The 13528-nt window shown below is 37.2% G+C and overlaps 1 protein-coding gene across 1 annotated transcript in view; it reads left to right on the top strand.

Moving 5' to 3' along the window:
* Nucleotides 1-13528, top strand: part of Atm (ATM serine/threonine kinase) — a 108913-nt gene that overhangs the window by 72216 nt on the left and 23169 nt on the right. Inside the window, exons 39-46 of the mRNA XM_059267892.1 lie at nucleotides 489-644; nucleotides 4629-4716; nucleotides 7267-7355; nucleotides 7447-7549; nucleotides 8268-8416; nucleotides 10227-10331; nucleotides 11503-11622; nucleotides 12988-13222. Coding sequence (XP_059123875.1) covers nucleotides 489-644; nucleotides 4629-4716; nucleotides 7267-7355; nucleotides 7447-7549; nucleotides 8268-8416; nucleotides 10227-10331; nucleotides 11503-11622; nucleotides 12988-13222 — 1045 coding nt within the window. The remainder of the gene's footprint in view (nucleotides 1-488; nucleotides 645-4628; nucleotides 4717-7266; nucleotides 7356-7446; nucleotides 7550-8267; nucleotides 8417-10226; nucleotides 10332-11502; nucleotides 11623-12987; nucleotides 13223-13528) is intronic.

Here is a 13528-nt window from a genome sequence, read left to right as displayed (position 1 = left end):
CAACTCGCTTTATCCTTTCTATTCAGGGCAGAATTTGAGCTCATGAAATACTGCCACCCACATTCAGGGTGGGTCTTTCTCACATCAGTTAACTTAGTCTAGAAATCTGTGACAAGACATGCCCAGAAGTTTGTGTCCAGTCTTTCTAAATTCCATCAAGTTGGCAATCAGAATTAACCCATCACAGTGTTTTTTTTTCCTGTCTGAGTAGAAACAATGTTTTTATACTAAAAGTGACAGTGAAGCTGTCCTTTGCAGCTGATGATGTAAAAAGTGTGGGTGCAGAGCCCAGATTTGTAAGGAGTGATTAGTAGCTTTCTGCTACTGAGAGGTTTATGAGCCAAGACGGTTGAGAACTGGAGTTTAGCCAAGCTATCTTAGAGTGGTTTATAACCGTACACCAGAGAACTGTGGCTTGCAGTTACGTCCTGTACCGTTGTGCGTCTTGTGTTAGCAGTGACCTGGCGTTGTGTTTAATTCCTCTTCAGGCCTTCTTCAGGAACAGCTTTCGATGATGCTTTCTGGCTGGATTTGAATTACCTTGAGGTTGCAAAGGTGGCTCAGTCTTGTGCTGCTCACTTCACGGCATTGCTCTATGCAGAGATCTATTCAGATAAGAAAAGCATGGATGAGCAAGAGAAAAGGTAATGGGTTTTGACATTTTGGTTTTTAAATTGGTGTTGATACTGTTTCAATAAAAGTATATAATAAAGATTTATTTTGTCCCATTTCTCCATTTAAAAGACACTTTAGGCAGAAATTTTCTGTATCAAAGCAAAGTAATAAATTTTTTAAAGAAGTAATTCTCTTAAAAAAATAGGAATTCCAGTTATGTGATATATTCTATTTTATATTATAAAGACTAGACATATAGGACGCTTCTAAATAAAGACAATACTTGATTGTTTGTGTATTCCTTGTAATAGCTAGCATTGGGAACATAAATGATCCATAAATGTTTTCATGATTGAATGATTTCCTAATTTTGGTTACATTAGATTTACCTCTAAGTCCTTCTGCTTTCAGGATTTATTTTACTTTTTGACTGTAATGTGACTAATTCCTGTCTGTGACTAAATAAGTTTCATTTATGTGTTGCCAGCTTGTATTTCTAGCTACTTCAATGTGATTTCCTCTGATTGAGTTAGAACTTTTATAAGAAGCTAATAAAAATATGATCATAGATCATGATGAAAAATAGGCAAGAAAATAGGGTATTAAATTGCATTACATGCTTTATTACATGAACCTCCTTTCAAATCTGTAGACGAAATTCTAAATAGTCTTATTAAATAAGAAACACAGAGACAAATACAGAGTTAAAAGCCCAAGAGATCAGAGCACTAGCGAATAGCCTTTAGCTTACCACTCGCTGCTGTCCTTCCCCTGAGAGAGGGACCTTCTCCTGTGTGACCTGTCTTTTTATTGCCTTTCTGTTCTACCTTCTCATTGGCTCTAAACCCAACCACATGACTTCCTCATCACTGCCTGTCTATACAGACCTCCAGGTCTCTATGGTTGGTACTGGGATTAAAGGTTCGGGTCACCACTTGGCTGTGTCCTTGACCACACAGAGATTCTGCCTGCCATGTGATCGGATTAAGGGCGTGTGCCACCACCGCTGGACTTCTGCTTAATGGCTCGCTTTTACCTCTGATCCCCAGGCAACTTTATTTATTAACATACAAATAAAATCACATTTCAGCACAAATAAAATATCACCATACAAATCCTTGTCCATCTAAAATAGCCTATGTATGTGTTTACATATAACCTCACTTTCTTACCACTAATTCATCCTTACTAAGAAATTGAAATCACAAATGTGAGTTATGCCAACACATACATTATTTTTGCTACAAATAAATTGTAGATGTCATTAAGATGGAATTTGGTGTGTTGTTTAGATTGGAAAAGTGGGACCAGAAATATGGTCTGTGAGTAGCTAACATAGATTTGGACCAATTTCTTTCTTCCTGGTTTCATAATTTAAATCTCTGCTTTTCATTTGAAAACAATTTCAAATCTACATTGTGTGGACACATGTAACCAGTGTGTTCATAATCACTGTAAATTCATGAAGACAAGTATATGGTAGTAATTGCAGTTTGAATGAGTTTTAGCATTGAAGGTCCATAGGATAATATTTTTTGTTAATCAGGAGTAAATATTAAGTCTTCTGGGAGTATAAATAAAAGCATCTTACATTTTAAAGTCAGCCATTGTGTGAATGGAGCAAACTCGTGCAGAACTGCTTTCCTTCAAGCATTTGTGTGTCTGCATTTGCTTTGATGGTCTCTTCTGGGGTTCTTTTTCCCCCAAAGATGTGGTGAGGAAGGGAGGACAGACAGATGATGTGTACAGGAGTTCACAGTGGCTGTTAGAGGAGCCCACCTGGAGCTCTAAGGTAGTGAATACAGAATACAGGTAAGCAGTTTACCTGTATTGTCAAGGAAACAAAGTCATTCATTTTATTCAAATTGTTTAATAAAATTCTTCATAATAGGCATTTGAGATACATCTATTTTTTTGTTGTTGTTAACATGCTCCTAAGAAACTGAAATTTCAGTGTTAGTGTCCTTAGTCTGTTTTAAAACAAAGTCACTCAGAAACCTTATTAAGATTTAGCCAGCATATGCGTACAACTTCAGTCTTCTTAATAGTCCAGATTCCTAAGGTGATGACTGACAGAAGTACAGTTAACTGTGTTACACACTGGTTGTCTAAATGAATTGGAGCTTTATTTTATTTTATTTTTGAGACAGTGTCTCACTGTATAGTCCTAGCCAATATGGAGCTCAATATGTTTACCAGACTGGCCTCAAAAGCAAGGATCCACCTGCCTCTGCCTCTGAAGTGCTGAGTGAAATGTGTGAGCCACCACACCTGGTGAATTGCAGCTCTAGATTGCAGTGCCATACCACTATAGTGTCTTCATTTTTCTGAATTTTTGGAAATAAGTAGGATATATGTCATATCTATACCTGAAGGTTACAAAGCAAAGTAGAATGTTGTCAGCAGCGTTCTGTTACTCGGTGCTCTCCTGTGTCCGGCTCCTGAGCTCCCTCCAAGAGGTAAAGGTGATCAGATGTCTATCATTTCTCAAGTCTAGTTGATATTTTTGTCATATTATGAACTTGTAAATACAGCCTAGTACTCCCTACTTTTGAGTTTTATAAGGCATTTTATCTGCCGTCTTTTTCACTCAGGTTTTTAATAAGACTGACTCATCTATGCTGCCTGTTGCTGTCATTCTTTAGTTTGTGACTGCCCATGGTGCACCGAGAGAAGATACCACAGTTTGTTAACTGTCTGTCAGTGACATATACTGTACTGAGAATTACTAATGTACAGATTTTCAACTTAGGAAGATAAGCTGAATTCTCTCCTTCCTTCCTTCCTTCCTTCCTTCCTTCCTTCCTTCCTTCCTTCCTTCCTTCTTTTCCCTTTCTTTCTTTCTTTCTTTCTTTCTTTCTTTCTTTCTTTCTTTCTTTCTTTCTTTCTTTTTTGTTTTTTTGTTTTTTCGAGACAGGGTTTCTCTGTGTACTTTTGGTGTCTGTCCTGAATCTCGCTCTGTATACCAGGCTGGCCTCCAACTCACAGAGATCTCCCTGTCTCTGCCTCCCGAGTGCTGGGATTAAAGGTGTGCGCCACCACCACCCAATGCAAATTGTTTCTTAAAGTGATTATACCAGTTTATATAGGTATCAAAAGTGTAATTGATAAGAAAGTGCCACATTGGACAAAGGAAACAAAAGTATAGTTTTTCTAGTTTGAGGGAAAATAGTATAGAAAACACAGAACATGATTTAGAAAGATATTAGAGGGGTTAACATTTTCATTTATGGCAGTATTTAACTTATATATTGGATTATTATAAGCATAAAAATAACAGTCATGATACTAAAATTGAGTCACTTACCAAAATATTACACTCATGTATTTAAATGCTTAATTTTAAAGGTAAGGTCTTAGAGTAGATAAATTTGAGTTCTAGTCCTATTATTTATTACTTTATAATCTTAGATTTCAGTGGACCCCACTTTCATCAGATTTCTTAACTTTTTTCAGTTTACTGGAGGTTAAATTGTATCTTGTGGTCTTACAATGTATATCTGAAATTATCAAGTTGAACTTTAGGTAAGACTACTGATACAGTATTTAGAATCAAATTGGGAAACCTGCTCCCTTTTAAACAAGCTTGTTTCTATATGAATAAGATGTTTGGCATATAACTTTCCCATTTATACAATATTGTTATCATATAATTTCTCAAATTTCTTTTCCATGCCAGGTCTAAATGATATTCTTTATTTTATTTTATTTTTTTGGTTTTTCGAGACAGGGTTTCTCTGTGTAGCTTTGGTGCCTGTCCTGGATCTCGCTCTGTAGACCAGGTTGACCTCGAACTCACAGAAATCCACCTGGCTCTGCCTCCTGAGTGTTGGGATTAAAGGCTTACGCCATCACCGCCCGGCTCTAAATGATATTCTGTGTTAAAGTATAAATGGCTCACTGTTATTTTTGTAACCATAATTAGTTTCTTTCTGTTAAAGTATAGAATAAATATATTCATAACCTCTTAGATAGTATATCTTCATTAAAAGAGATATTTTTATGATAAACAGAAGTCCAACATTTGAAGAAGGAAGTCAAGGTACAACTATTTCTAGTTTGAGTGAAAAAAGTAAAGAAGAAACTGGAATAAGCTTACAGGTAAATATTAGAAACTCTAATGATAATGATTTTTATATGATGTGTTAGATTATTTTCTTATAGTGATATAATTCATTTTAAAACTGAAGCGACTTACTGAACTAAGCAATATATATATATATATAAAAATTCATGCTCTGAGTAGAGAAATAATTTCCAATCTTGACCTGCTACTTGTTATGTAATGCTGCATAAATAACCGACCCTTTCTGACTTTGAACCTCTTACATGAAAGACTGAAGTGAAATCACCTGTCTCACGGGGTAAATTTATACCACACAGTTTTTGCCATTGTGTTTTCTTCTATTTTATTTGTAAGTATTTATAAGTTACTAACTTTTTTGTATATATACATAGGTCACAGAGCAGCAACTCCATTTATAAGTTTCTGAGTACTGTCTCAACATACTTCATAGCACTGTTTGGCATTCCTGAATCTCTCTGACCAGCTCATTTCTCTACAGTGGCAGTTTGAACCTCTCTGCTTTGAGGAAACCTCTGTACTTCACTTTTTTTCTAGTTATATTCAACTTGCCTTCTGCTTCTTGGAGAGAATAGTTGATTCTCGGTTACTTTTCTATTGTTATGGTAAAAAACCATGACAAGGCAACTTATAAAAAAAAGTGTTTAATTTGGGGCTTATGGTTTTAGAGGGTTATAGTCCAAAATGGCAGAGCAAATGCATGGCAAGGAGAGGGAGAGAGGGAAGCCCGCCCCCAATGACACACTTCTTCCATAATCCTTCCCAAACTTTTCCACCTGGGGACCAAGTATTCAAACATGAGCCTAAAGGGGGCATTCTTATTCAAACCACCATGTAGGTAGGAATCCCACAACACCCTACAGTCAGACTTAAGTCTCTCCACATGTGCTCTTGTCATAACCCCCTCTCTTAATAAAATAGAAAAACACTTTCCCTTTATCCCAGGTTGTTTATCTGTTCTTTCTCAGAAACTTTGGTATGCTGTGTTCCTTCAGAACTGTCTTATAAACTTTCCAACCTCTACTGTTTAAAACATGTCTGTTCTTGGAGATGGAAGGAGCTTCTCTCTTCCCTGTGTTCTCTTTAGGTGTTGCTGTCGTCTTACTTTCACAGCCGGACTCTGTGATAATGTCTGTATTGGCTCTCTCCATTTCTTCCCTTCAGTCCATTAAAATAGTAACCTTTCATTTCTTTCTCCTTAACATTTAACTTCACACTCACATTTAGCCGTGTTGCACCCTCGTGCGTGCGCGTGGTTGAAATCAGGTGTCTTTAATCTCTGTCCTTTTTTGAGACAAGGTGTCTTCTTAAACCCAGAGATCACTGATTTTGCTGGGGTGGCTGATCAGTGAGCTCTAGGGATCTACTTGTCTGCCTCCCCAGAGCTAGGATCACCAATGCTTGCAGCTGCTCTGAGCTTTTTATGTGTGTGCTGGGGATCTGGACTTAGGTCTTAATGCTTTCATGGCAAGCACTTTAGTGACTGAGCATCTCCTGAACTCCTCTGCTCTGTCTTGTGCTTACCATGTGACCCCACTAGATTAGTGTTTCTTTTTCTCTTGATAATATATAGTTTCACCTTTCTGTGTTGAATTTTTATGAGTATCTTCTTACACCAAGCACTATTAGGTACTGAGTGTTTCAACTCTTAAGGCTTTATTTCATGTCTATGAATAGAATATTTGAATAAGAATTATGTGTAGAATTATACCAATATTGATGGATTTGTATTTAGGAAATACTCCCCATAGCAAAAATGTCAAGGCAAGTAAATTGCTTGCTCATTTTTCTATTAAATGTAGCTTCTATTTTTTGTTGTTGTTATTTTATTTCATTGAAGTTAAACAGAACTGGTATTTTCTATGTAAATTTCACAAAAGGTGTTTAAATAATTAAATTGCTGCTTTATGCACAGCACATTTAAAGAACTACTATGCATTTTAAATAAAATTTATGACCTTTGGTTTTACCAGTTTTAGTATTTAGGCTTTGCAGAATTTTATTTTCCCATTTTCAGTTTCATTTGTTGACTAGATTGTTTTGTTTTGTCATTATTGCTGAATGTGATTTTTAAAAAACCTAATACGTTGGTATACATATTTTATCTAATTCATAAAATTGTGAGTGTCACTTTTTTTAGATTTATTTTATGCATATGAGTATTTTGTTTGCATGTATATAAGTGCACCATGTGCATGCCTGGTGCTTGCTGAGGCTGGAAGAGTGCATTGGATCTCATAGTACTGGAATTACAAATGATTGTGAGTGCCACCACAATCTGGGGATCAAACCTGAGTCCTCTGCAAGAACAGTAGGTGCTCTCAATTGCTGAGCCATCTCCCCAGTCTGTGAGCATCACTTGTAAAGTAGACTATAATCATTGTTGTCTGGGACAAATCTACTATGCTATTAATTCCAATATTTAAAATATCGTTATCTTTTACTTTTACAACACATTATAAGTTATGAGTTATGAATTGATAATGATAGAATTTAAAGCTTATGAATTCATGAACTGATTTTTTTCTTTTTTGTCAATTCTCTGTCTTTGGTATTTCTGTTTTCAGGATCTTCTCTTAGAGATCTACAGAAGCATAGGAGAGCCAGACAGCCTGTATGGCTGTGGTGGAGGGAAAATGTTACAACCCCTTACGAGGTGAATTGCATTTTTTAGATAGTAATTCTACTTTTTGAAGGAGGTACATGCATACAAAAACAAAAGGTGTTTTTACCATCTTTTCCTATAGAATACGGACTTATGAGCATGAAGCAATGTGGGGGAAAGCCTTAGTAACGTACGACCTTGAGACCACAATCTCCTCCTCAACCCGCCAGTCGGGAATAATTCAGGTATACTTTTTTTCTGTATCTACTTCTGTAAAGCTGTCATCAAGGCAACTGCTAACATTATTTTAGTGTATCAGTAAAGTGTTTATGCAGCCAGGTAAACTGCAGGGAGGGGACTGGAGTTACCTCTTTCAGACACTAGGCTAAAGCCTCAGGGGTGCACAGGAAAGCTGAGCAGGTCAGTGTAGTGTTGTTGATAAAATTTTTGTTAGACCGCAGCAGAAGAAGTTTCTTGAGTGTGTATAGGAGATACTTAGTGCTTCACATGGCATCTAGAGTTTGCATCAGAGCTGGTCCCAGAAACTGTTAGTTCTATTACTGCTTAATATGGCTAGGTGTTTTCCCATCAAATGTTAGCATTCTCTGAGGAAATATGATAAGCAGTATTTTAGAATTTTAGGTGGTATTGTTGATTAAACTTTTAAAGTTAATTTTTGTTTGCTGCCCCCCTCCCCCCTGTAGTTCAGTGGTTCTCAACCTGTGGGTCATGTACAACCCTTTCGCAGGGGTCATATCAGATATCCTGCATATCAGATATTTATATTATGATTCATAACAGTAGCAAAATTACAATGATGAAGTAGCGATGAAAATAACTTAACGGTTGAGGTCACCACAACATCAGGAACTGTATTAAAGGATCACAGCCTTAGGAAAGCTGAGAACCACTGCTCTAGTTTATGTTGAGATATTTGATTATTTTGTAATAACTTCCTTTTAGGCCTTGCAGAATTTGGGGCTCTCCCATATTCTGTCCATCTATTTAAAAGGATTAGATCATGACAATACAGAGTGGTCTGCTGAACTGCAAGAACTTCACTATCAGGCAGCGTGGAGGAATATGCAGTGGGACCTCTGCTGTTCTGCCAAGTAAGAAGAAAGTTGACTCAGAAAATTAGACCTTCCCTAGTTTGTTTTTGTCTGACTCTAAAACTGTAATTTTTAAAGATTATCTTATCGATGAATGTTAAGGTGTTCTTTTTGTATTTTATAGCTACTGTGGGCTACACATGTGCTTAAATACTTAAGGTAGCAATGAGCAATTAATACAACAAAGCTTAAATTTCACTCTCTAGGATGGGTTTTGGTGGCGCACGCCTTTAGTCCCAGCACTTGGGAGGCAGAGGCAGGTGGATCACTGTGAGTTCAAGGCCAGCCTGGTCTACAGAGTGAGTTCGAGGACATCCAAAAGCTACACAAAGAAACTGTCTCAAAACAAACAAACAAACAAACAAAAAGTTCTCTTCTTTCCACTAGAGAAATTCTATCCCCTGCCCTCAAGCATTTTTGAAGATAGAAATTTTTAAAAAGTTCTTTTTCTATGAGAATATTGTTTGTTAGAAGGAGGAATACAAAAGTAAGTAAAGGCATTCTTCCCTTCTACTTCTTGCCTATATTGTAGTTAGCCACAAACATTTTTATTGTCTGGGATGGTAAAATAAGTTACCTCTGTTACTATTTTCTGTTAAGAAGTAGTACTAGGCTAGGAGAAATACCTTTAGTCCAGCACTCAGGGAGGCAGAGGCAGGCATATCTCTTGAGTTTGATGCTAGCCATGTCTACATAGTGAGTTCCAGGCCAGCCAGGGCTACCGAGGGAGACAGTGTCTTAAAAACAAATAGATAACCAGACAAAAAGAACTAGTACTAAACCAAGATGCCAAGAAGATGAAAGTTGTAACCTGTATGTCAAATCACCATATTTTTTAAATGAAAGTCAAAAAACCTAGACTAGTAAAATATTTTAATGATGGAGCAGAAAAGATTAATTAATCATTTTAATTGCCTTAGTGGAGAAATGTTTTTATTAATTGGAATGTTTTTCAGATTTCATACTGTAAGTGCTATAGATTTATTCTCCCTCCACCCCAACCCTGTACCTCTCTTGAGACAGTTTCTCTGTGATGCCCTGGCATTCTGGAACTCACTCTGTAGGCCAGGCTGTCCTGGAACTCACTGATATCCACCTGCCTCTGCCTCTTGAGTGCTGGGATTAAAGGCATGCGTCACCCATTTGCTATTTTAATAATGCCCCAACCTCAGAAGCCATTCTTGACTACCCTTATGTCAGCCACTCTTTCCTGCTGTTTTGTTAACCTATGTTGATTCTCTGCATGACTCTTGTGATAATCTAGTATTTTCCGTATTTATTATCCAAAGCAGAACATACATCTCACAAGAGATGGGACTTTATCTGACTTGCCCATTAATGGATCTTTTGCATCTAGAACTTGGTTTTTAGTGCCTGGAGTATAATAAATATTTGCTGAATAAAGAAATGGAAATATAAGATTGAGAACAAGACAAAATTTTCTAGAAGCTTTTTTTTTTACTTGAAGAATTTAAATGGCCTATAAAGTTCTTAGCTTTTTATTGCTTTGTTTTGTTTTGTTTATTTCATCTTATTATTTTGAGGCAGGATTTCACTATATGACCCGGGAGGTCTGGAATACCATGTGTGCACACCATGTGTGCACTAGACTGGCCTTGAACTCACAGAGATCACCCTACCTCTGCCTCCCAATTAAAGGCACGTACCAACACACCCAGCTTTTTCTTTTTTTAATTTCTGCAAATTTTTATTAGAAATCTTAGTTTTCAATTTTGTTTTTTTGTTTAGTTGCTTATACATGCATATGTTAAGATTTTCTGTTTTTAAATTTGTTTTTTTAATGTCACAGCCAAGAACTAGAAGGAACCAGTTACCATGAATCATTGTATAATGCTCTGCAGTCTCTGAGAAACAGAGAATTCTCCACATTTTATGAAAGTCTCAGATACGCCAGGTATTATAAAAAGACAAGATTATTTTTACATTTAATGCTGTGGCTGCTGTCCTCACAATGTGAGTAGTTTCAATGTGAGTATTTGAGCGATGAAGGGATCAAGATGTGGTGTCTGTGATCAGGTGTTTCCTTGCCATTCCCGCTCTCTCAGAAAGATTTTTTTTCTAGGACTTTATGTCAGTTCTTCACTCTGAGCCCTCAGGAAAATCATGATAGTGTTCTCTTCCTGTACAAGTATCCTAGAGTTTTCACTTTTGTCCTCTCTAGGTACATGGCTTCACTCTCTTACCATTATAACTCTAGTTTATAAAATGATGATCAGTAGTACTTATAGGTTGCTTTGAGGCACACGTGAGATGATACATGATGTCCCAATTAGCTATAACAAGTTAAACATGAATTTTTTAACATTAGCCACTGACATCATAAATCCTATATATATGACAGAAATAATTCTTGCTACCTTTAAACTGATTATATTAGGAACTACAGAGTCTGAATCAACAATCAGGGAGCCTGCATGGGACTGACCTAGGCTGGGACAGTTGTGTAGCTTGGTCTTCTTGTGGGACTCCTAACAGTGGGAGCACAACCTGTCTCTGATTCTTTTGCTGGCTTTTGGGACCCTACTTCTCATACTGGGTTGCCTTGCTCAGCTTTAATACAAGAGGAGGTGCTTAGTCTTATTATAACTTGATAGGCTATGTTTTGTTGATATTCCATGGGAGGCCTGCCCTTTCCTGAACAGAAACGGAGGAGAGGATTGGGGTTGGGGGCAGAGGAAGGGGTGGGGAGTTGAACTAGGAGGAGAGGAGGGAGGAGAAACTGGTTAGGATGTAAAATAAATGAATTAATTAAAAATAAATAAAGTGTATGCTAGACATTTTGTCTGGCTCTTTCTATATATGTTCTTTAAAGTAACTTCAAAGGTGAAAAACAATAGCTGTGGCAAAATTCAGTAGCAGATTCAAGGACAGATAGACATGGCAGAACTGGGCTTTCAGTTTAGGACTGTATGATCCTAAAGCTAATGCTAGTCACACTGCTATTTCATCATCACTATTGTTTATGTGTATTAGTCTTAGGTCAGCAGCCGTATTTGTTAAGTATGAATTGAACTTCTATGCCTAAAAACTTAGTAGTTTCAGACTCTTCTCTCTCTTACCCCTAGAGTGAAAGAAGTTGAAGAACTGTGTAAGGGCAGTCTTGAATCTGTATACTCGCTGTATCCTACACTTAGTAGATTGCAGGCACTTGGAGAACTGGAAAACACTGGGGAGCTTTTCTCAAGGTATGTGGTTCATGGGTTTTGATAATCCTGAAGTGCATTGTATTACTAGTAGTAACATATGGTGGGCATGATTATTTGTTAAGTGAGGAAAAGTTTATTTTGGTTCATTGTTTTCAAAGGTTCCAGCCCATTATTAGCTGCTTCCGTGTTGGCCTGGATTGTGTTGATCACACACAGCAAGAAGAAAGGGAAAGATTTATTATAAAGTAAACTTGATAAATTTAGTAGTATATGTAGTAAACACATTTTAGATTTTTCTCAGTTGAGAAATGTAATGTTAGTAGGTATAACTTAAGAATTGAAATTGAAAGATCTTCAAATCTTCATTCATTTTAAGAGTATATAGAGGCCGGGCGGTGGTGGCGCACGCCTTTAATCCCAGCACTCGGGAGGCAGAGCCAGGCGGATCTCTGTGAGTTCAAGGCCAGCCTGGGCTACCAAGTGAGTCCCAGGAAAGGCGCAAAGCTACACAGAGAAACCCTGTCTCGAAAAACCAAAAAAAAAAAAGAGTATGTAGAGGTTCCTATGCTTAAAATATTTTAGATCTGTTGCTCTGAAGTCATTTGTGGAGGAAATAGAAGTTTGGTTTTTAGGAACATACATTCTGGTTTCTTAGTTTCCCTGGATCTTTTTTTTTTCTCTCTCTCAACACGTATTGAAAGATAAGATAGTATTTTTTATTTTATGCATGTGAAAGGCAATGTATTCATATAAATGAACAGTATATTCTGCATTTTCTATTTTTGAGGGGTGGGTTTTGGTTTCTCGAGACAGGGTTTCTGTGTAGCTTTGGAGCCTTTCCTGGAACTCACTCTATAGCCCAGGCTGGCTTCAAACTCACAGAGATCTGACTGCCTCTGCCTCCCAAGTGCTTGGATTAAAGACGTGAGCCACCATGGCCCGGCATATTCTGCATTTTTAATGATGTTAGTAGATGGAATCTTTAAATGCCAGCTGTTTCTTCAGTGAACTGATTTTTTTGACAGCTATACATAGTATCATTTGTAGGTAATTAATGAAGTTAGTTGATTTCCTTGTAGAGGTGTCCTCCTTTGCTGCAAGGAGGACTAGAGGAGTAGTCATGTCTTCACGATATGTTTGATTACAGCATTCTCACTTCAGAACAAAATCTATTTGGAAGGGCTGCCTTTTAAGAAAATGTTTTAAAGTACCCATTATCTGTTACCTTTCTGTTGACCTCTAATTATGTAGTGTTTTTCGTGTTCTAAATATTTAGAGTTATTTATAAGTTCTAATCTTCTACTACAAGAGTTCCTTGTATAATATACAATGTCTTAAGTTTCAAGACCTGAGAACACTTTTCATTTCATTTGCTCACCTAAGTTAATGTGACTTGACTTTCAGATCAGTCACAGATAGAGATCGCTCTGAAGTGTATTTGAAGTGGCAGAAACACTCGCAGCTTCTGAAGGACAGTGACTTTAGTTTTCAGGAGCCTCTCATGGCTCTACGCACAGTCATTTTGGAGATCCTGGTACAAAAGGAAATGGAGAACTCCCAAGGAGGATGCTCTACGGACATTCTCACCAAACACCTTGTAGAATTCTCTATTCTGGCCCGAACCTTCAAGAACACCCAGGTAAAGGCTTGTAAAATTATGTCATCTCACTTCTTGGGCTTTTTTATTACTCAGATTCCAGAAGATATAATAATGTGAAGAAGAATGTCGTTGAACACTAGAAATCACTACTGTGTATAAAGTTATTTAAGATTTCATGTTGAGCCAGGCTTGTGCGTAGACCTATAATCCTGTTATTTTAAAGGTTGAGGTAAGAGGATCAAAAGTTTAGAGCCTACTTGGGCAAGAGAATGAGTTCAAGGTCAACTTGAACAACCTAGTGGGACCTGTCTTAAATGCATAAAAAAGGTCTGGGACTGTAGTTGT

This window comes from Peromyscus eremicus, chromosome 7 (assembly GCF_949786415.1).
Source record: "Peromyscus eremicus chromosome 7, PerEre_H2_v1, whole genome shotgun sequence".
Lineage (NCBI taxonomy): Eukaryota > Metazoa > Chordata > Mammalia > Rodentia > Cricetidae > Peromyscus > Peromyscus eremicus.
This window is presented reverse-complemented; position numbering and strand designations above follow the sequence as displayed.